Below are 21,597 nucleotides of genomic sequence, written 5' to 3'. Positions count from 1 at the left end.
GCGTGCAGGAACAGTTGATCAATTACTGGTATTTTTTCTCATCACTGATGTTTCTCTCTCTCTCTCTCTCTCTTTCCCCCTCTCCTTTACTCTCTGAAATCAATAAAAAATATATTTAGAAAAAACACACACCAGTTTGTTTTCTAGAGGGAAAACAACAGGGGGCTTCTTTGGATTGGAACTTTTGGCTGCTCCTGTCCCTCTCTTACCCCTGGGCTAGGAGTTGTAGTTCAAGACTCCACCAGAGCATCCAGCACCCAGGACCCACCTCTGGGAGCAGAGACTGGCCCAGAGCCACTGGCCTCAGCTAGTTCTGTGTCCTGGTGTTTCCTTGCTGCATTTCTTCTTTAGGTCTCTCTCTCTCGTCCTCTCTTCCTACCTGGCTATTCCATTCAGGCAGCAATGAAGTCCCCGCATAGTCACAGCTGAGCAGGCCCAGCAGTGATCTGCTCCATTAATTTCTCCCAGATCAATCCCTCCCAATGTCAACTCTTCTTAGTGGCTGCCAGCCTCCTCCGGTCCCCGACTCCTCACCTCAGATTTACCTGCATGGCTCTGCTCCCAGAATGCACTTCAGGGAGTCTGTCACAGGAAGGGGTCAGGGTCAGAGTGATGAGGTGGCCCTGATTGTGGATTTTCCAATTTCTCCTTGTTTAATTCTACTTGTTTATTGCATTTGCTGACTCATGCTATATTGTCTGCTTGTCTTTTTAAGTTAATGTGACAGCTTTTATCTTTTTTTCTGTGAGAATACTTGGATTGCTTAAGTATTTTTTCCAGTTTTCACCTTGGGTCTAGTCTTCTGTCACTGTTAGGTATTTAAAATGCAAGCTCCCGCCCAGCCGGTTTGGCTCAGTGGATAGAGCATCATTGGCCTGTGTACTGAAGGGTCCCAGGTTCAATTCCGGTCAAGGGCACATGCCCACGGTTGTTGGCTCGATCCCCAGTAGGGGATATATGCAAGCTTCTGCCCAGCTGGTGTGGCTCAGTGGTTGAGAGTCAACCCATGAACCAGGAGGTCACCGTTGGATTCCCAGTCAGGGCACATGCCCAGGTTGCAGGCTCGATACCCAGTAGGAGGCTGCTGATCAGTGATTCTCTCATCATTGGAGTTTCTCTCTCCCTCTCCCTTCCTCTCTCTGAAACCAATAAAAACATATTAAAAAATAAAATAAAATGCAAGCTCTGCCCTGGCCGGTGTGGCTCAGTTGGTTGGAGCGTCGTCCTGTGTGCCACAGGGTCACAGATTCGATTCCTGGTCAGGACACATGCACGGGTTGTGGGTTCGATCCCAGGGCACGTATGGGGGCGACCAATAGATGTTTCTCTTTCCCTCTCTAAAAATCAATGAAAACATATCCTTGGTGAGGAATAAACAAACAAAAATGCAAGTCGCCAATGTTGTCACTCCCATCACCGTTCTGGCTCTCATGCCTGGGATTGCCCTTCTGGTTTCCTAGTTCAGTTATAGAGGAACCTTGTTTTAATTATATTCTAGTCATCTCTAGCTGATCTTACTGAGAATTTTTTTCACCAGCCTAGCCCACCATTTCCCCAGAAGTTGCAAAGCTCTTTGCCAACTATTAGGGGCTGTAAAATCTGAATAACATGATTACCTCTCATTCCACTGCCCACCTAGCTCCCCGCGGGAATACTTCCCCCAGTTCTGACATCAGGCTATCTGCTTGGATTTATTTCACTTGGTTCTTGTCAACCCCCTCCTACCACCGACACCTTCCTCTCCAGTTCTGTCCTCTTTATTCAGAAATGCCAAGTAAGCAGCAGAGGCCTGAGGAGTGATTATGTTTGGTTAGAGCAGTGGTTCTCAAGCTTCTGGCCCTTTCAATACAGTTCTTCATGTTGTGACCCAACCATAAAATTATTTTTGTTGCTACTTCATAACTGTAATGTTGCTACTGTTATGAATCGTAATGCAAATATCTGATATGCAGGATGGTCTTAGGCGACCCCTGTGAAAGGGTCGTTCGACCGCCAAAGGGGTCGCGACCCACAGGTTGAGAACCGCCGGGTTAGAGCTACATTCAACTTCAGAAACCAGGAAAATGTTAATTTTTCTTCTAGCCTTTTGTTCCTGCTGGTTCCAGATATGGCTGGAAGAATGCCAAGTTCTCCTGAGGGCATGCAGGCCATCCACCTGGTATGGCTGAGGTGGCAGTGGGAAGGACTTACTCTTTTAGTAGTTACTTTTTTTTTAACTGTTAATTTTGAATTGTTGTGATCTTTTAATTTTAAAATGAACAGCTACTACACTGCCTTATTATTCTCCTTATAGATATTACTGCTTTTCTAAGCTATTAGAGAGCAAGTTGAGGACATGATGTGCCATTACTCCTTAATATTTCAGTGTATCTTTCCCTAAAATGAGGATACTCGCCCACATAACTTCTATACAACCAATAAAATCAAGACATTGACATTGATTCAATGCTTTCATCTACTCCAGAGAATGCTGCTCATTCCAATAATGTCCTTTCTAAGTGGTGGACCCAATCCAAGACCACGCAGCCATTTAGTTGCTGAGTCACCGTAGTCTCCTCCGATCTGGAATAGTCCAGTCATTCCTTGCCTCCCATGACCGTGCCATCTTTGAAGAGTTCAAGCTAGTTTTTTAAAGCTTTATTTTTATTGCTGACACTATACCGCTGCCCCCAAGGTCATCCATTTGAGTTTGTCTGGTATTTCCTCATGATTAGATTGCATAACCTAACCCTTATCATGAGGAAGTATCAGACAGACCCAGTACATCCCCTGCACAGCTCTGCTTATCTTCCCTCCCCCTTCAACAGGAGGTACGGTGAGCTGACTGCTCACAAATCAGCTCTGAACCTCGGTTGTGCATGTTCAGCTGCACAACGGCCCAGGAAGGGCTGCGCCCCTGCCCTTTGGAACGAGTGTCAATGGGAAGATGTGATCACAAATGGTGAGCAGGGAGTGCGGCCGCACCTTGGCGCACACACTACAGACTAAAGTGACCTGAGGGCCCCGGGAAGGCTGGGGCAGGACAGACTGTCCCTTCTCCATTAGATAGTTACTGTGTGCCAGCACTGTGCACACACAGACACAGGCCTGCCTGCCCTCACGGAGTTTACACTCCAGTGAGCAAGGGGGCCAGGGGAAGCAGATGCCAGGCTCTTCCGAGGGGAGAATTGTCAGACATTATGGAGAGCACCTTAGGATGGAGGAACTTTGGTTCCTCCTCCTTGGTGACCAGGCTTGCTACTGCCTGGACAGCCAGAGTAGGTTTGGGGATGGAATGGGGCTGGTCCCTGAATGGGCAGTGCCAGTCCAACCCTCTGCAGAGGTGCTAAGGGAGGCAGTGTGGAAAGAAAAGCCAGGGCTCTGACTCTGCTCCCTGCCTATCTACCCCCAGGGCCATCTTTTTCATCCTAGGCATCTGGTTGGACCAGTTCTTGGAAAATTCCTTTCAGCCTCCACACTTTCTCTGCCTGAAACAGCTGATGGCCTTCATGTACCCCAACCTGCCTGGGTTGGACCTGGAGTGCTGTGTCCAACTTCTCCAGAGCCAGCTCCAGTGCCAGCTTACACCAGCTCCAACTGTAGACCTACAGCCAGAGCCAACTCTAGAGCTAGAACAAGCTCCAGAACCAGCTTCATAGCTATAGCCAGCCCTAGCCTAAGCCCAGCTCCAGTGCTAGCTCTATCACCAGCTCTAGAGCCTGCTACAGAGCTACATTCAACTTCAGTGCCAGCTCTATAGTGCCATTTTCAGAACTCATCAATACCAAAGCTAGAGCTGCACCAGCATCAGCCCTAGTTCTAGCTCTAGAGCTAAAAACAGGTATTGCACCTACTCTAGCACCAGCTCTGGAGCTAGAGCTAATGCCAGCTCCAGAGCAAGAGCTAGATCCAGGCTAGCTCTAGCCCCTACCCTCAAGCTAGAGCCATACAGAGTGTCAGCTTCAGCACTAGAAGCAGCTCTAGTATCACAAGCTCTAGGACTAGAGCCAACTCCAGAACTAGAGCCAATACCAACACTAGCCATAGCAATAGCTCCAAAGCCAGATCCAATGATAGAGCCAATGATAAGTACCAGCTCAGCCCCAGCTCTAACAACCAGTGAGGGCTAGAGCTTGCTTCAGAGGTAGAGCCTGTTCTTGGACATCTCTAGCAACCAGCTACAGGGTCACACCCAGCTATACTTCCAGCTCCAGAACCTGTGCCAGTTATAGATTTTTGGCCAATGCCAGTTCGAGTTAGAAGTGCCGGTAGCACCAAATCCAGCACTAAAGCCAGTGCTAGGTCCACAGCTAGTTGCCAGCTCTAGCACCAGAGCCAGAGCTAGAACCAGCTCTAGGGTTTCCTTTAGCTATTTGAGCATATTTAAGACAGTTGATTTAAAGTCTTTGTCTAGTAAGTCAAACATCTGGGCTTCCTCAGGAACAGTTTCTGTCAATCTTTTTCCCTTTGAGTGGGTTTTGTTTGTTGAAAACTGGACATTTACATATTATAATATGGTAACTATGAAAATCAGCTTCTTCCCCTCCCCCAGGGTATGCTGTTTTTTGTTTGTTTTGATTACAGTCATCTGTTCATTTGGACACATTCCAAAACTATTTTAGCAAAGACTTATCATCCCTGTCACATGTAGTCACTTGAAATCTGTTCAGCTAGTATTTTGACAAAGATTTCCTTGAATAGCAGGAACTGAAAACAAACAGAAGAAAACACATCTCCCAGTCTTTACAGACTAGCTCTGTGCTGGGGCACTCCTTTAACACTTCGCCAGGCTGTTTATAACTCTGCCTCAGTCTGCTTGGATAGAGCCCACGCAAAGGTGAAAGCTTAGGTCATTCTCAGGTCTTTTCTGAGCATGCATCCCTTTGTGGCCATGTATGTGCCTTTCTAGAGTCCCTAACACACACAGTCACGCTCTCTGACCTGTCGGTTTGAACACACTGTAGGGTGGAGCTGAGTAAGAACAGTGCCAAGGCCTACATGCTAGTCAAGCCAGGAGGGTGAGACTTCAGTTACCCAGGGCTGCATGTCCCCAAGTCTTGGACTCCCAACCCACATCTAGGATCATTTCAGTGGTACCAATAAGGCATTAAATAACCTTGTCTCTTTTTTCCCCTCCCCATTGATTTTTAGAGAAAGTGGAGGGGAGGGAGGGAGGGGAAGAGAGGAGAAGGAGACAGAAAGAGAAACATCCACGTGAGATTGTCATCACTGGATACCTCCTGCATGCACTCTGACCAGAGCCAGGGATTGAACCTCAACCCAGGTATGTGCCCCTGACCAGGAATCGAACCCACGACCCTTTGGTGTGTGGGCCGAAGCTTTAACCACTGAGAAACACCGGCCAGGGCTAAAGAACCTCAAGTCTTATATTGAGAAAGTTACTACCCTAGTTCCCACTCCATCTTTCAAATTTTCTGAAGGAGAAATATCTCATTTGGGTGCTAGTATGTCTAACTCCTATGATATCCCTTAAACTCCTTTCATACAGAGGGCAAGACTCAGGCCTAGGCTCAGTCTTCGTAGACCATCATATGGAGCTGCAATTTCATAACACTATGGTTTTCATTGGATTCATTTTTAGAGTTACTTTCTATTTACATCAAGTGTAAACTTTCTTTAAAAAATACATTTAAATGTAAAAATTGAGCTAATTTTTAAAAAACGTAAGTAATTAACAGTACAACAAGTACAAAGTTGCCCGGCAGTGGTTGAGTGTTGACTTATGAATCAGGAGGTAATGGTTCTATTCCCAGTCGGGCACAAGCCCCGGTTGTATGCTTGATCCCCAGAAGGGGGCATGCAGGAGGCAGCTGATCAATGATTCTCTCTCATCATTGATTATTTCTCTCTCTCTCCCTCTTCTTCCTTCCTCTCCGAATCAATAAAAATACATATTTTTTTAAAAACTAAAAAAAAAAAACAAGTACAGCGTTCTGGCAAGAATCATGAAGGTTACAATCTGACAAGTGAATTTTGGGGAATAGAATATTGTTCTAGAATAAGGATTTTGGGTTTAAAAATTGTCCATCTCATGCTTTTGTGATTCCAGGGTTTTTTCTGTTCAACTGGTTGTTGTTGTTCCCTAACACAGTTTTTAAAAAAATCTCAACCTTATTTTTTTGAGGGATAAGACAAAAATCAAACCAACCAAACAAACGAACAACAGAAAGTGCCCCAAAGGTTAGTGCCTCAGGAACACTTGGCAAATGGAAAAGGGGTGATACGGAATAAAGTGAAAAGCCAAGAACAGAAGATGCCAGTGTGGTGGAGAATGCTGCTCCCTTCTCTCTAGGCTCTCAAATACAAGTCTGGAAATTCAGTTAAAAAGATCATCTTATAATAGAGAAGAAAGAGAAAGAGGGAAAGTTGTAAATATTTTTAATGTTTATATTTTATATAAAAAAAGAAGTTACAAAATTTAAATAGCTGATTCAAGTTAAAAACCTGTTGTTGTATAATTTAACCAATTAAAAAGATTTCTGAATCTCTTGACTCCAAGTCCAACATTCTCTCCACATTGATCCTTCATTGCTTATAGAGTCCTCACTTTTAGGTTTTTCTTTAGAAAACAAATCTGAAGTAATTTGTAAGGAAATAATTAGCACTTCAAATGTCTGGCACCCTGGCTGAGGTAGCAGGAAGCCTGGCAGGACTAGCACCCCATGGAGGCCACACCTAGGTGGGCCACTACTGCCAGCGCTCCCTGCAAAGAACCTGTGAGACGAACCTGGGGCCTTTGGGTGTCTCCTGGGCACTGCCACGCCCCGAGCTTGGCTCTCCTTTCAGTGGCCAGCCACATCCTTGGCTTCAGTCCACTTTGATTCTGGTCAGTTCCCACCGTCCTTCTCCGCAGAGTTTCAGAACCCAGGAGTGAAACTACAAGAGATCACCACCATGCAGAGGTCAGGCTGCCCTGGCATCACAACATGAGGCCATTGACGCCCTGTCCTCTGCCACCCCATCCCCCATTTTGAGGGGCCTCCGGCCCCAGTCAGGCTCAGCCTTTGGGTTCTTCCTCCTTCTCAACCATCCTGTGAGCACAGGTACCTTCTCGAGGCTGCGCCGATGTCCCACGCTGATGAACGTGATGCCTAGCTGCTGGCCGATGCGGTAGAGTTCACTCTCCACCTCCTCAGTCAGGGCACTGGTGGCTTCATCAAGCACTGAGGGCAGAACCCGGTGGCAAGAGATGGAGAACTGCCCCTGCCCGCCTGTTTCTCCTTCAACCCACAGTCACCTCCGGCGGGGACCCAGAGGGAGGCTGAAAACTGCTCTGGCTTATGGGAACCAGCCTTAGAGAGGATGGGCCAACCGAGCAGCGGCCAAGCTCCATCTCAAAAGTGTTCAGCCAGCAGAAGGACAAAGCCCCTCAGCTTCCTATAGATCAGCGCCAGACATGGCCTGGGACCACTGGATCCAGGGAATCCTGCTTCCCCACAGGATGTCAGTCCTTGGAAAAATCCACACCTGCCATCCCTCTGCCAGGCACAGCTGGGGGGATGCCCACTCATGGTTGGCAGAGCATAAATCACAAGCTCTCTCAAGGCAGCTCCAGCTGCAGCGATGGCAGAAAGCACACATCCAGAGCCACTCTGATGCAAGCACTGCTGCCTCATGGGCAGAGACCTGCCATCCTCTCCTGCAGGGACAGACATGCCCACCACATACAGGCGAGCTCTCCTACGATACCAACCCTGCCCAGGTGTGCACGAACACACGCTGCTACCCGTGGGCACACACAGCACCGCATGCACACTTACAGGGCAGACCTCACCTGCGTACTTCGGCTGCAGGTAGAAGAGCCGGGCAAAAGACAGCCTCTGCATCTCTCCGGGGGACAGAACGTCATACCTGAGGACAGGGAACGAGAGGACCACTGGAGGAAGGAGTATACAGTCTGGCCTTTGCCTAGATTGGGTCTAGGCAGGAAGAGGTTCTTGCTACAGAGAGGCAGGCCCAGGACAGATGGACGTCACCTCCCCTTTCAATCACAGCCCTGCTGCCCACACAAGGTGAGGCTAAAACTCTGCTCCCAAAGGCATGAAACCTAGACTTTGGGGTCAAGGAGCCATTTTATCCCTTCAGTGGACCCCTAGAACCCACTGTCTTTGGGGGAAATGGCTCTGGAGCATCCCAACCCCCTTCTTACCAGTTCCAATCGACCTGGTGGTCCAGCCCCTCTGTCCTTGCCACCAAGTCGGACTGTAACACACCCAGAGGAAGCGATGTCCATGAAAGTGCCCATCCTGCTCCCTGAGGAACCCCCTCAGTCCCCTCCACACACGTGCCGGAGACAGACCATACCCCACTGGCGTACCAAGGTGGGGGCAGTCTGCCCCGGGCAGAGAGGAATATCCTATCAACTACATTGTTTAGACGTGTGGGAGCATGGTGACAAGAAATAATAGTTTTATTATTATTTTAAAATTCACTACTGAGTGTGCCCCCGTTTTGCCCATTATCTGGCCCACAGTTCCCTCAGCCACTTTTACTCCCATCCTCCTTGCCCCAGGCTCATACTTCGAGTCCTGGGCTAGTGATCAGTGCTACCAGGCGGTCTTGGACCTCAGGGTCCTGCCCTCACTTACCAGGCCTGCCAACTCCAAGAACCTCATGATCCTCTCATCATCAGTAGAACCTGCAAAACAGACAGGCCTCCTTCAGAAGTCAGCTCCTCCTGGGCAGCCAGGATAGACGGGGCACGTCATGGCAAGGGGCAGGGAGGGGGACCAGGATCTGGGCTGAGGCTCTGGAGGGCCAGGCTACAGGCCTAGGAAGGAAAGGTTCAGGCGAAGGAAGCAATCACCTCCCTTCCTCCAGTGGGTTCTCTCCTCCTGGAGGGGAAGACGGGCGCGATGAGGTCAGGGCACAGGCCCCAGGAGTAAACAGTCGAGGAGGAGGAGACCCAACCTGAACCCCGCAGCCCGGCTGGGGCCTCTCCCAGAGGGCACGGGTGAGGCCGCAGTCAGAAAAGCAGGAACGACTGAAATGGGAGAACAGGCCCCGAGGAGGCCAGCTCACCTGAGTCCGGGTAGATCTCCTTCAGGGGGTATATCACCTGATAAAACAGAAAGCACACTGGCCTAGGACCAGGCCACACTGGGCTGCACACAGCCCACCCTCCCTCAGAATCAGCCCCAGGAACCGCCCAGGCTCCTATCCACCCGAGGAGAGTAAGGGACACCCTGGCCAAGGGTCCAGTGGGAGAGGCCAGGCGGGTGGACAGTGGGCCAGGGCAATCTCCAGGAGGAGGGAAGAGTCTGTGTGTTTCCTGAGGGCAGGGCCCCCAGAAGCCCCTGGTGTTCAACAGACGCTGTGCTCTTTCGGTCGCAGCCCCCACAGGTTAACCTGTCCCGGAGGTGCTCTGAGCACATGGCTCAGCTCATGGATGTGAATAAAATACAGGGGAGGGCAACATAGGTTTACAGTTGTGAGTACATGAAACATGGGGTTTATTCTTGTATTAGTAGTCATTAATCACTGTATGTATTATGTGTATTACAACTGAAAACCGACACAACAGTAGACCTACTTTTGGCCACCCCTGTATTCTTAGAGCCAGGGAGCTCCTGGGCACAGGCCATTTTATTACCCCACCTTCTGTGCCACAGCTCCCTAGGGCTGAGGCCTGCACACTGCCAGAGGTCCCAGTTGGGGGGGGGGCAGGGGGGAGTGGGCCCCGGGATGACCTGCTCCCGAAGGGTGCCGTCGGTGAAGAATGGCTTCTGTGGCAGGAACAGCACCCCATGGGGTCCAAAGTCCACCAGCATCTGCATTGAGCCTGCAGAGCCCATGAAACCTCCATTAAGAGATCTCCCAGGGAAGGTAACGGCTTCTCACCCCTTTGCCCCAACAAAAAAGGCTGGATTTCACACACACACACACACACACACACACACACACCGCCAAGCCAAGGCTGGCTCAGGGCTGGAGGCTGGTTCTCACCCCGTGTGCTCGCCCAGAGGCCACCCAGCACGCGGAGCAAGGAGGTCTTGCCGGTGCCCGTGTTGCCGGTGATGAGCAGGCTCTGCCCCTCGGAGATCTTTAGGCTCAGATCCTTGATTAAGAGCTTGTTAGAGGAGGGCGCGGAGATGCAGACCCGATCCAGGAGAAAAGCTGTGTCCGCTGCTCTGCTGGTGGCCATCCCGGGGCCCTGGGGTTAGAGAAGGGAGGGGTGGGGAAGATCCAGCGTCAGTACTGCCACAGGCAAGCTTTTCTCCTTGGGGAGGTCACCTCTGGGTTGGGGTTATGGGCTGAATTGTCATCAAAATCACATGCTAAACTCCGAATCCCTAGTATCTCAGGATGTAACCACACTCGGAGGAAAGGGACAGGCGGCAGGGCTTAGTGAGAGGAAGAGGGAAAAAGGAAGAGGAAGCTACTGTTCAGATTTTATCTCAGGCCCAGGCAGGTGTGTGCACTCTGCTTCCACCAGCTGGGGGACGGTGGAAATTAACACAACGAATGCCGGAGGAGCAACACCTACTATAAATGTTTGCAACGTGCCAGGCACAAGCCACAGATTCCTTTCATTTGCTCCATACAACTCTGCTGCCCAGCTGGGCAGTCCCAGAGCCTGAATTCTCACCAGCGCACACACTGCCACCGAGGACTCACCTGTGTGAGTCCCACTCGCCCTCGTCCAGGAGCTCGCCGTCCTGTGACTTCAGGGACATGTCCAGCAGGGTCTCCTCAAGCTCCCCAATCCTGGGCAAGAAGTGATAACCCGAGGCAGGGCTTTGGGGGCCCAGGTCAAGGTAAGAAGCCTTGTTCTCTCATGCTCACTAGGAAATGGGGAGTTTTTCTGCTTTTCTCATTCAGCCACTTCTCCCAGTGCACAAGCTTTGTTCAGAAGCTAGAGGTGGGATGCCGCCTCACCTGTGGGTGTAACCAGCCACATCCGAGAGAGTGGTGGAGAGGTCGATGAGCCGGGTGAAGCAGCTGATGAGATAAATGCACACGAAGGCATTCTGGATGGAACGGGGAGCAGTGAGCACAGCCCTTGACCCCCAGGCCCTAGGCCTGGGGCCCTGGGCCAATGGCAGGGGGAACGTGAGGGGTCATCATGAGGGATTCTCACCTTGCTGACCAGGGTGCTGAGCTCTGTGGGGCTAAGGTCTCCATAAACGCCACTGAAAATGGGGATTGCGATCACAACATAACTCAGGATGCTGCCCAGATAGTCAAACGTGTTGATACCCACTGTGGAAGACATATTGCGTGAGATCCTGGAACATTCCTGTGCTCTGAGGGGAGCGGAAAGCCGAGCAGGACCAAGCTACTCCCTGGATCTTCATGCTCCTGAGGACACACAGGGTGAAGGCAGTGGCTCCCCCCTGGCTAATCCCTTCAGCAGAGCAAACATATCAGTGCGGAGAAAAGTGGGAGGGGAGGGAAGGGGGGAGGGAAGGGGAGGGGGAGGGAGGGGGGAGGGAGGGGAAGGGAGGGGGCTATCCCGATCCTGTGGTTCCTGCCTCCCGGGTTCCCTCTACTTACTGTACAGCCAGAGCTCCTTGGACATCAGCTCCCTCTGGGTCTGAAGGAGTCTCTGCAGCCTGCGGTCTGTCCTCATGTGCTCCACATGCCCAGCTCTGATGAGAAAGGCTGGACTGTTCATGGGGTCTGGAGAGCCTCAGCCAGGCCGGGGACCCTCTGTCCCTCATCACACCCTCCTTTGGGGACTAAGCTCATCCGAATGATCTTCACCTCTGACCCTAACACTAGCACCCACTCATTACTTCACTCATTCAACCTGGTATTGTCTGCAGAAAGAGCCTGAACTCTCGATTGGCCAGACGTGGTTCAAACGCTGGCTCTGGTTAGTTACTAGCTGGGTGATAGACTGATTACTTAAGCCTAGGAGCCTCAATTTTCTCATCTGTAAAATGGAGCTTGTAATAACCTACCTAATAGGCTAGAGTGAGAATTTCTGAATACGAAGGGCTAGGCACATGAAGGGACCCCAACAGATAACAGCTGCTATTGTTAAAGGAAAGTACAGGAGGAGGACACTAGGGGGCAGGCTCCGTGCTAGTCAGCCAGTGTGACAGAGGCAGTAAGACAGTCCCGGCTCAGGGTGGGCAGATGCTCTGCCCTCTTCACCTGGAACATGGAAAGTGCGTACACAGAGCGTCTTCAAGCTCTGGCAACAAACAGGCTTGGGCACTCATGCAGCCTAGGAAGGCTCTCGGGAGGAGGTGACCTGGGCTTCAAGGACAGGCAGAAAAGGTGGGGTGGGCAGAGGGGGCATTCAGATTTTACTAAAGATGGGCACAGAGGCTACAAACGCACACACCCAGAGCTCCAAGAACCAACCTGCTTCCCCCAGAGCCCAAAGCTTCATGAGCAGAAGCTGCAGAATCCAAAACTTAGCACAGACCCACCCCACCACACTACCACACCCCAGCTCAGTCCTTGTATTCTTGGCGCCCCCAGGTGGTGGAAGCTGAAAACTGCTAGAGACTGGCAGAAGGGCAAAGGTCCCAGGGCTCGAATTCAGGTGATCCAAGACAGCTCCCCTCCTTACACACAAACCTCTGGGCCTGCCTGCCAATGACTCCCGCGGCCTCATAGGAGGCAGCACAGGCCTTCCCTGGCCCTGAGGGAAGGAATGGGATTTCACAATGCTCCTGCCAGGAGACCGAACACAGCTTCACTTGGTCAGCGCGTGTAGGGAGCAGGACTCCCAACCTCCTGAGGCTCCCACTCCCCCCTAGACTACAGCGCAGCTTTGGACGAGAAGGCATTCACTCATTTCATCCTTGGAACAAATGTAGGCCCCATGCTAGGTCACGGAGAGGAACAAATCCCTGGGCTTAAAAAGGATGAGGCAGACAAGGACAGTGAGATGCGGGGAGAGGATCACAGCCCAGTGGAAGGACGTTTGCCCCCAGGGCCCGGTGATGGTGGGAGGGTTGTACCATTCAGCTCTCCTTCTCTGCCCTCTCCCCTGGCAGCCCTGATCAGGGAGAGGGAACGACTCCCACTAAACTCACCTGAAGAAAGCAGCGGGCTCAGCATTCACGCGGATCTGCATGTGCTTGAACCTGAGAGACCAAAGGAAAATGTGTGCTACAATGGACAGTACCGGCCCCTTTCGGAGGCCTGGATCAAAACCTCCAGACAAAGGGGAGTCCAGCTCCACCTCAAAACTGCAGCTTTTTCCCCAATCCTGTGGACTATCATGGGGTATGTGTATGGGGGGGAAGTGGGGGTCCCAGGCCTAGGCAGGGTGGCAGGAACCCCAAAGACAGGGTGGCCCCTTGCCTATCTCCAGAGAGGACAGGTGCTCACAGCCCCTCCTCCTCCCAGGGCTGGGCCTGAAGGAGGCGTCCATGAAGCACAGAGTAGGGGACGAATCCATCGGCTCATCTGAAACAGGTGGTTAAAACAGAAGCACTGAGAAGGCCAAGGTATGATGATGTTAACCAACCAGACACTGTTCTCAGTGCTTCTCATGTATAATCTCAGTTAATCCTCACAGTTCCCTCATAAGCAGCAGTACCATCCCTGTTTTAGGGTGGGAAACCAAAATCAGAGATTAAAGACCTCAGCCAAGAGCACATGCTAGCAACTGGCATAGCTGGGATTTGAACTCAGGCACCTTACTCCAGATCCCATTCCCTAACCATTGTGCCCAGCCCTCAAACCTCCAACACCAGAGACACACCTGAAATCCCCCTCCAGCTTTTCCTGCTGCACCAGCTTCGCCACAATGGGCCCCATCAACATTTTGTTCACCACGGTTCCCAGGATGAAATACCCGAAGATGCTCACGGGCCCGAGCCAGCCTGTGCTGAAAGGCAGAGACGGGGATGGTGGGGGTGGGGGGGCGCCACATATGCCCGCAGGCCTCGGCCCTGATGCCTGCCCCCTTCCAGGCGGCCCCTGTTCGATCTCAGCCACCCAGTGAGGCCTTGGCTCCCGTGCAGTGGCATCTAGTACCCGGGCTACGCTGTCGGAGCACCAGATCCCTGTGACACGGGGCCCACGGGCATTTGTGAGAAAGACTGGCATGCAGGTGGGAGGAAGGGAAGACTGGCCTCTTTCGGGCCCTGACCCGGGAGAGCTGGTGTGAGCGAGGGGCCTCTGGGGAAACACCTGTCAGGAGCGGAGGAGGGACGGTGGCAGGAGAGGCCTCACCTTTGGAAGCACTGGTAGGTGTAATAGGCGAGGGTGAAGGGCGAGATGATCAGTTGGCTGGCCATGCTGCTGAGCTGCCGGCAGAACCGCTCCACATCCTGGCTGATGCGCTGGTCCCTGGAACCAACCACACAGAGTAACTGGACCCAGGGAGCTGGCTCAAGGGTTGAGAGACTAAGACAGTTCCTTGTTACTCCGCCCTCCAGTGACCCTAGGGGAAGTGGACCCCTACAAGGGCTGGTTTTCCAGAAGCAACGAGACCCCCAGGGTCCTAAACAGGGTTCTGAAGAGTTGCTTGTTATGGTGCCTCAGGTTATTCCTCAGAAAAATGGACAACGGCAGGCCCAGCACCCCAGGGTCTTGGTCCAGTTGTGAGGGTAGATAAGCTGAGTTTCTGGATGATCAGGGAAGCAATCCCATTTATCTCACTCCTCCCATTTCTTTTACGAGCATGAGCCTGTCTCCACTTGAGCTGTCTGGCTGTGGAAGCTTCTATGGGTTGAGCCATAGAGGCCTCGGAGTTAAGCAGCAGCACCCTCCCCAAAATCGTTGCTGCAGAGCTCAGCTCGAGCTGAGAAAAGGTCATCTCAGGCAAAAAAGTGCTTGCGGGGGGAAGGGGAGTGCCAAGTGGGGAGGGAATGAGTATGCGGAGACCCCATATGTCCCATCGCACCACCAGAGCCACACTGACTCCTATTTCCAATGAGACGTGACGCTGGGCAAGTCACCTGCATTCTCTGGGCCCGTTTCCTCACCTGTAAAATCACAACAGCTAGCTTACAGTGGGACACGTGCTCCGTCCCAGGCACTGCCTATGTGTATTACACGGACATCCTTTCACCCTCACTACATTCTTTGAGATAGGAAGTATTCTCCTCATTTTACAGAAAGGGAACCTGGGGCTTAGCGAACTTAAGGCCTATTAACTGGGAGGTGACAGTATACAGATTTAAATCCTAGACAGCAATTTTTTACCGCTAGAAATCTGAAAGCTGGTTTTCTAGCTTTTTCTAGCAAGGACACTCTCTTCAGAGGGGCCTGATTTGGAAGCCCAGGATATGAAATGAACAAAAGGAGCTGCTCCTATTTTTAGCTTCTTGTTCTCAGCCCTACAGCCTGTCCAGGCCTCCTCTGCAGAGCACCCTGCCCCCCTGGCTCTTATCAACATGTGCAGGTAACTGTGGATAATCTCCAAGGGATCTGCCGCAGGAGCTCCCCGGGGCTGATCCAGGAAGACAGAACCATGAGAGGGCAGTGAGGGCTGAGCGGGGAGGCCTACGGGTTGTCGACGTCATCCCGCAGCACGTTGAGGGTGTAGTACACGCGGCCGCGGAAGTAGAGGTGGTGCAGATGCTCGGTGAGGTCCTTCCTCCAGCTCACATACAGCAGGTTGCAGGTGAACTGGTCAAAGCTCTTCAGCTGTGCAGTGGGGGAGGCAGGGGAAGGGAGGGAAAGGGAGAATGGCTTCCTGCAGGTCTCAGCTCGAAGCTCAGAAAGCATCTGCTGACCAGGCCCAGGCCACTCCAATGGCTCTGCCCACTCAGCACTTCCTCTTGTTTAAAGCCACCAGTCACGGGACTTTCTCCTTCCTCACTCACCCACATGTTCATTCCTTCACCAAATAGCCAAGGGCTTACCAAAGGCAAGGCCCTCTAGTCCCTTTCTACAGTGTACTGCCTTCATCTGAGAGTAGGTGAGCTTCTGGAGATTGGAAACAATATTTTCTATTCCATTTATGGTCTTACTTTTCTGTCCCAAAACATGGAACAGGGCTCTGTATACACAGGTACTTACTGACCGAAGACACATCAAAAGTGCCAAAGTGTGATGGGATGGCTTCCCTAAGAACCAAGAAAACGAGCAGTATGGCCTGACGGAGTCCTAACAGAGCCCCGACTCTCATCACCCCCATTTATGTGGCACCTGTTTGCTAAGCACGGGGGAAGTAACAGTGAGCTCAGTCTAGCCAGGGAGCAGACAATGACGGGGGTGTCAGGAGTGTCACCGCAGAGGGCAACTCAAAGTATTAAGCATGAAGAGAAAAGGACAGAGTCTGGTGGAGGAAACATGGGCGAGAAAGCTGAGGAGGACTTGAAGGTGAGGCACCTTGAAAAGTGAGCAGGCATGAACCAAGTAAGCGAGAGGTGGGGGAAGGAGGTCACTCTGCAGGAAAACAGCAGGTGCAAAAGCTGGGAGGTGTGACACGGAGCCAGCTGAGTCACAGCCTCGGTCCCAGGGGAACAGCAGCTCTGGCTGCTGATCCTGAAGCAAGAGTTCTGGGAATGAAAAGAACAATGACCATTTCCGCTAAGTGCTGAATTAAACCAGAACCTCGTGGCCTAGGCCTGTGAGCTTGAAACACTCGAGGAATTGGCCCCAGTGGGCCAATAGCAAGATCAACGCCCTACCTAGGGTTCCTAGAAAAGGCAGGGGACACACACCCACAGCTTGATGCCTACTTCCTAGGGACTAAGTGACACTGGGCACTCCACTCACACCAGGCTGGAGAGAAAGAGACACAGCGAGACCTTACCATGGAGTTGAGAACGATGAGCACAACAGCCAGGAATGTCAGGGCCTTAAACCCATCCAAGTCTTTGTTTCCCAGGACCCCGTAGTACTGACTGGGGATCAAGCCAACCTGGTAGATCACCAGTTGTTCTGGGGGGAGGGAGAGGAGTCAGACATCAGTGATGAGGGGTGGGGAAAGGAGGAAGGCTTCCTCTTGAGTCCTTGCCTCATCAACACCCCAGAGAGAAGGAAAGGGACCCCAAACCAGGACTGCCCTCCCCCGTCCAGCCTGGACCCACTCACTCACCCAGGAGGGCCACACCCAAAAGGGTCAGGAACATCAAGGCATTCTGTGATGAGCAAGAGGGAAACAAAACCTTTTGTATCTGCAGGAACCGCTGGAGAAACTGCAGATCTAATCTGGGCCTGAAGAATAGAAGGAGAAGCAGAGCGAAACTTAAGAGGGCAACTGAGCCTTAGAGAGCAGATACCAAGCTTAGCTACACTGTTCTGGGGCCAAGGGGTGGAGTGTTCAATGTTCAAGCCATGCAGATGGTAGGGTGGGAACAGGGATAGAAAGAAATTTCTTTAAGTTGAATAATGCCATAAAAGGTTATTTACAGTAAAGAAAACATAGTTAATAAACTTTAGCCACATCCTCTTTATGGCCATAAACAAGACAAGGAAGCCCACTTCATCAAGGATTTCAAGGTCCTGGCTGAAGGAATAAAGCAGGATAAAGAAATGAGGTAGGAGGATTGAAAGGGAAGAGATTAAATTGTCATTATTTGTAGATGAGTGAACATTTACATAGGAAACACAAGCAAATAAGTAAATAAAATGTTGTTAATAAAAGGAATTAAGCTAGATATAGGGTTAACAAACAAATATTAAGAGCACTCTATACTAACTATCACCAACTGGAAAATGTAAAGAAAGTGTCATTTATAAAACTAAGAAAAGTATAGAAAACCTATAAACTATCCAGGAATTTACTTTAAAAAAAGAATATATAAGAAATTTTGGAGGAAAACCAAAAACTCTATTATAGGATGTGAAATAAAGAAGAGCTGGCAGGACTTAACATTATAAAGACCTCATTTCTAACAAACATAGTCTATAAATTTAACATACCAGTCAAAAACAGGACTTCTCTGAGAAACTTTATATGGAAATAAAAGTCCATGAATAGCTTAGGACAATTGTGAAGAATACGAAAGGAGGAGGAAGAGACCCAAGTCATCAGGTTATAAAGACATATCATATATTACAGGACTGTAGTAATGACAAAAATGTGTTATTGATACAGGAACAAAAAAAGCAATGGGGTGGGGGGAGCAATGGAATAGAGACCCAAAAATAAAAAAATAGACCTATGTTTACATGGGCTCATAATAGAGGATACATCACAAGAAAGAACATATTAATATTAATAGTTGTCAACACTGATTAAACATGTACTATGTACCCAGTACTGTTCTACACGTCCTACATGTATGAATCCATTTAACTGTCACAGCTTTAAGCTATAGAGACTATATCCTTTTTTATGGATGAGGAACTGAGGCACTTGCCCTGCCACCCACCTGGTAAGTGGCAGCACTGGGTTTTGAACACAGGCAGCCGGGCTCTAAGAATCTGTGCTCATAACTATGCTACACAGCTTCTCTAATTGTTAATTAATTCATTACTTATTAATTGAAAATGGTGGAGGAAAATTTAGGTCATTACCTTAAATCATTTACAAAAATAAACTCTAACAACTCCAAATGGATTAAAAATTTAAATGTGAAAAGTAACATTAGTATTTAGTTAATATAAGGAAATGTAGAATATCTCAATGAAGATATAGTGGGAAGGCAATTCATTCTTTTTTTTTTTTTTTTTTAGAAAAGCAAGCAAGAATTTATTGACGGCAGCAAAAACATTCCTAGGGCAGTGAAACAAGGAAGGGCACAGAAAAAGCAATAGAAGCGCCTACGCTGGGCTGCGTTGGTTCGCTGGGAAGTCAGAGAAAAAGGGGGAAAGGGGGCTTTGGAGACAGGTTCAGGGGGTTAGCCTGGGATGAGCTGCTGCTGACCATTGCTTCCCTGGTTGCAAGTCTCATATGGGGAAAGGAGAGTGGGAAGGGAATGGCATAGGCGTGCTCCCTGGAGCGATAGCGTGCTGGCAATTCTTTTTAAAAATATATTTTTACTGATTTCAGAGAGGAAGGGAGAGGGAGAGAGCGATAGGAACATTAGTGATGAGAATTGCTGATTGGCTGCCTCCTGAATGCCCCCCACTTGGGATCGAGCCTGCAGCCCAGGCATGTGGCCTTCAGTCCAGACCAGTGCTCTATCCACTGAGCCAAAGCAGCTAGGACCAGATCCGGGAATTCTTAAATAAGACCCCAAAACCACAAACCGTAAAGGGGGAAACAAATGAATTTAACTAAGAATGAAACATTTTTGTTCAATACAATGCCAAAGATTAAGTTAAAGAATTGTAGAAGGTATTTGCGCAGTGTAAAACCAACAAGGAGTTAAAATCCAGAACATACAAGGAATTCCTGCAAGTCAGGAAAACAGGAAATCCATAAAAAAATAGGAAAAGGATATAGGCAATTCAGATGCCCTAGCCCCGTGGTCGGCAAACTGCGGCTCTCAAGCCACATGCAGCTCTTTAGCCCCTTGAGTGTGGCTCTTCCTAAGCCTTAGGAGTACCCTAATTAAGTTAATAACAATGTACCTACCTATATAGTTTAAGTTTAAAAAATTTGGCTCTCAAAAGAAATTTCAATCGTTGTACTGTTGATATTTGGCTCTGTTGACTAATGAGTTTGCCGACCACTGCCCTAGCCAGTTTGTCTCAGTGGATAGACCGTGGCCTGCAGACCAAAGGGTCCCAGGTTCAATTCCGGTCAAGGGCATGTACTTTGGTTGCAGGCTCCTCCCCCGCCCGGGCCCTGGTCAGGGCATGTGCAGGAGGCAACCAGTCGATGTGTTTCTCTCACATCGATGTTTCTCTCTGTCTTTCCCTCTCTCTTCCACTCTCTCTAAAAATCAATGGAAAAATATTCTCAGGTAAGGATTAACAAAAAAAGAGAAAAAGTGCTTAATACATGAAAATTAACACAATGGGATACTACCTTACACTCGGTAAACAATAAAAAAAACAAACAATATCAAACCTTTCGGGGGTGGGGGGAGATACGGGGAAACAAGGGCCTTGACTCCATGCCCTCGGGAAGTATAACCTGGTGTGACCATTCCAGAGAACAACTTAGTAGCATAGGTATGACCCAGCATGGGATGGATAATCGGAGAAAACCACCCCTGCCCACAGGAGACCAGTGCCGGCATGGTTTGTGGTGGTTAAAAGTTGGAAGCTCAGTTGGTCACAGTGTGTGACACCAAGGGTGCAGGTTCGATCTCCCACCAGGGCACATATAAGAAGCAACCAATGTGTCGATGAATGCATAAATCAGTGGAACAACAAATCAATGTTTCTCTCTCTTTAAAAAAAAAAAAAAGGAAGTCATCTAAGTGTCCATCACTAGGAGAATATATAAGCAAAATGGGATCTAATGTACTCAGGCGTACCCAGAGGAGAAAACTAGATTACTACAGCATACATGATCTCAAAAACACACTGTTGGGTAAAAAGTGTTCCAAAAGCTCACGGCGTATTATCATTTAGATGAATTCCAAACCACTATTTTGCTAGGTAACATATATGCAAACCTAGGTAAAGTGGGCGGTAAAGACACTCCCTGAAGATACACCAATGTGTGCGTCTCGGAAGGGGAGTGAAAGGGGTTTGAGACTAAAGGAACGAAAGATGATAAATGCAACATGGGCCACAGTGTGCCAAGAACCGAGCAGGGTGAACTACTCAATTCCGTGCACTTGAGGTGAGAGAAAAGCAGGGAGGGAGGGAGGAGAGGAAGAGCCAGCTCCCAGGGAGCGGATCCCACACCCCGGCTGCAGGCGATGACAGACGTTCCCGCGAAGCTGGAGGGCGCCCACGGATCCGAGCGGAGGTGGGCGCCCCTTCGGGCGGCGGCTCTCCCAGCGCCGCGCACGAGAGCGGAATTGAGCGGAGCCCCTGCCCCACACAGCCCCGGGTAGGACGCCCCGAGGCCCGACCCTCCTCCCCAGCCGCCCTGCTCACCTGGCGCCAACCCCCGGTGCGGGCCCCCGAACCGCCATGACCCAGATCCCGACCAACCCCGGAGCCCGGCTGCCCCGGCGTCGGGTCGGATCGGGCAGAGTCCGAGGAGGGCAGAACGCACGGCCGCCCAGAACGGGGCGGGGCCCAGGGCGGGGCGGGGCCCCGACGACCACAGAGACGGGCGGATAGAGAGGACACCGCCGCTCCCGGAAGCGGCCGATTTCTCTAAAAGAACCATAGAGTGCTGAGCATCACATTCTGTCGACCGGGCGACTAGAGCGCCCCGTGTGGATGTCGGAGGTTCACGAGGTAGCCAAGAAATGTGACTGAAATATTTTACAAGTATTTTAGACTCTGAATATAGTAAGTATTTCATGCATTCTTCCAAAGAAGCCGTAGTGATCTTGTAACAACATCAATCAGACTTGAGATTGCAGTTAGAATAAAATCCAAGCGTTTTCATGGCATAAGTGATCAGGTCCTCCGCTGAGTCTGCATTAAATGTTTCCTGCACTCTGTTTTCTCTTCAGGGTCTTTGCAATTACAGTTGTCTCCCCCTGGATCACTCTTCCCCCGCACCTGAAGCTTTTCATGACTGGCTCCCTCATTAGCGCAATAGTCATCGCTCACCCTACCTAGAACATGTTGTCCAGCTCCATCATTACAATACATTTTTATTTTCTTCACAATATTTATCATTGAAATTATCTTGTTTCTTTGCTTATTATGTGTCTTCCTCTATAAGATAAACTTCATGTGAGTGAAGTTTGACTATGGCTTACTCATTGC

At 50.1% G+C, this 21,597-nt stretch overlaps 1 protein-coding gene across 1 annotated transcript; it reads right to left on the bottom strand.

Moving 5' to 3' along the window:
- Positions 1–6,362: 6,362 nt before the first annotated feature.
- Positions 6,363–20,943, bottom strand: ABCD4 (ATP binding cassette subfamily D member 4). The gene is given in 20 exon segments (XM_006098445.3): positions 6,363–6,876; positions 7,048–7,163; positions 7,775–7,851; positions 8,150–8,202; positions 8,589–8,638; positions 9,022–9,058; positions 9,690–9,781; positions 9,946–10,128; positions 10,131–10,153; positions 10,618–10,707; positions 10,879–10,970; positions 11,081–11,202; positions 11,497–11,591; positions 12,996–13,046; positions 13,670–13,795; positions 14,143–14,259; positions 15,422–15,561; positions 16,676–16,803; positions 16,961–17,079; positions 20,809–20,943. Coding segments are annotated over 20 exon segments (1,818 nt in total). The 5' UTR covers positions 20,847–20,943; the 3' UTR covers positions 6,363–6,807.
- Between the last annotated feature and the right edge of the window lie 654 nt (positions 20,944–21,597).

Source organism: Myotis lucifugus, unplaced genomic scaffold, assembly GCF_000147115.1.
Source record: "Myotis lucifugus unplaced genomic scaffold, Myoluc2.0 scaffold_235, whole genome shotgun sequence".
In the NCBI taxonomy this organism is placed as follows: Eukaryota; Metazoa; Chordata; class Mammalia; order Chiroptera; family Vespertilionidae; genus Myotis; species Myotis lucifugus.
This window is presented reverse-complemented; position numbering and strand designations above follow the sequence as displayed.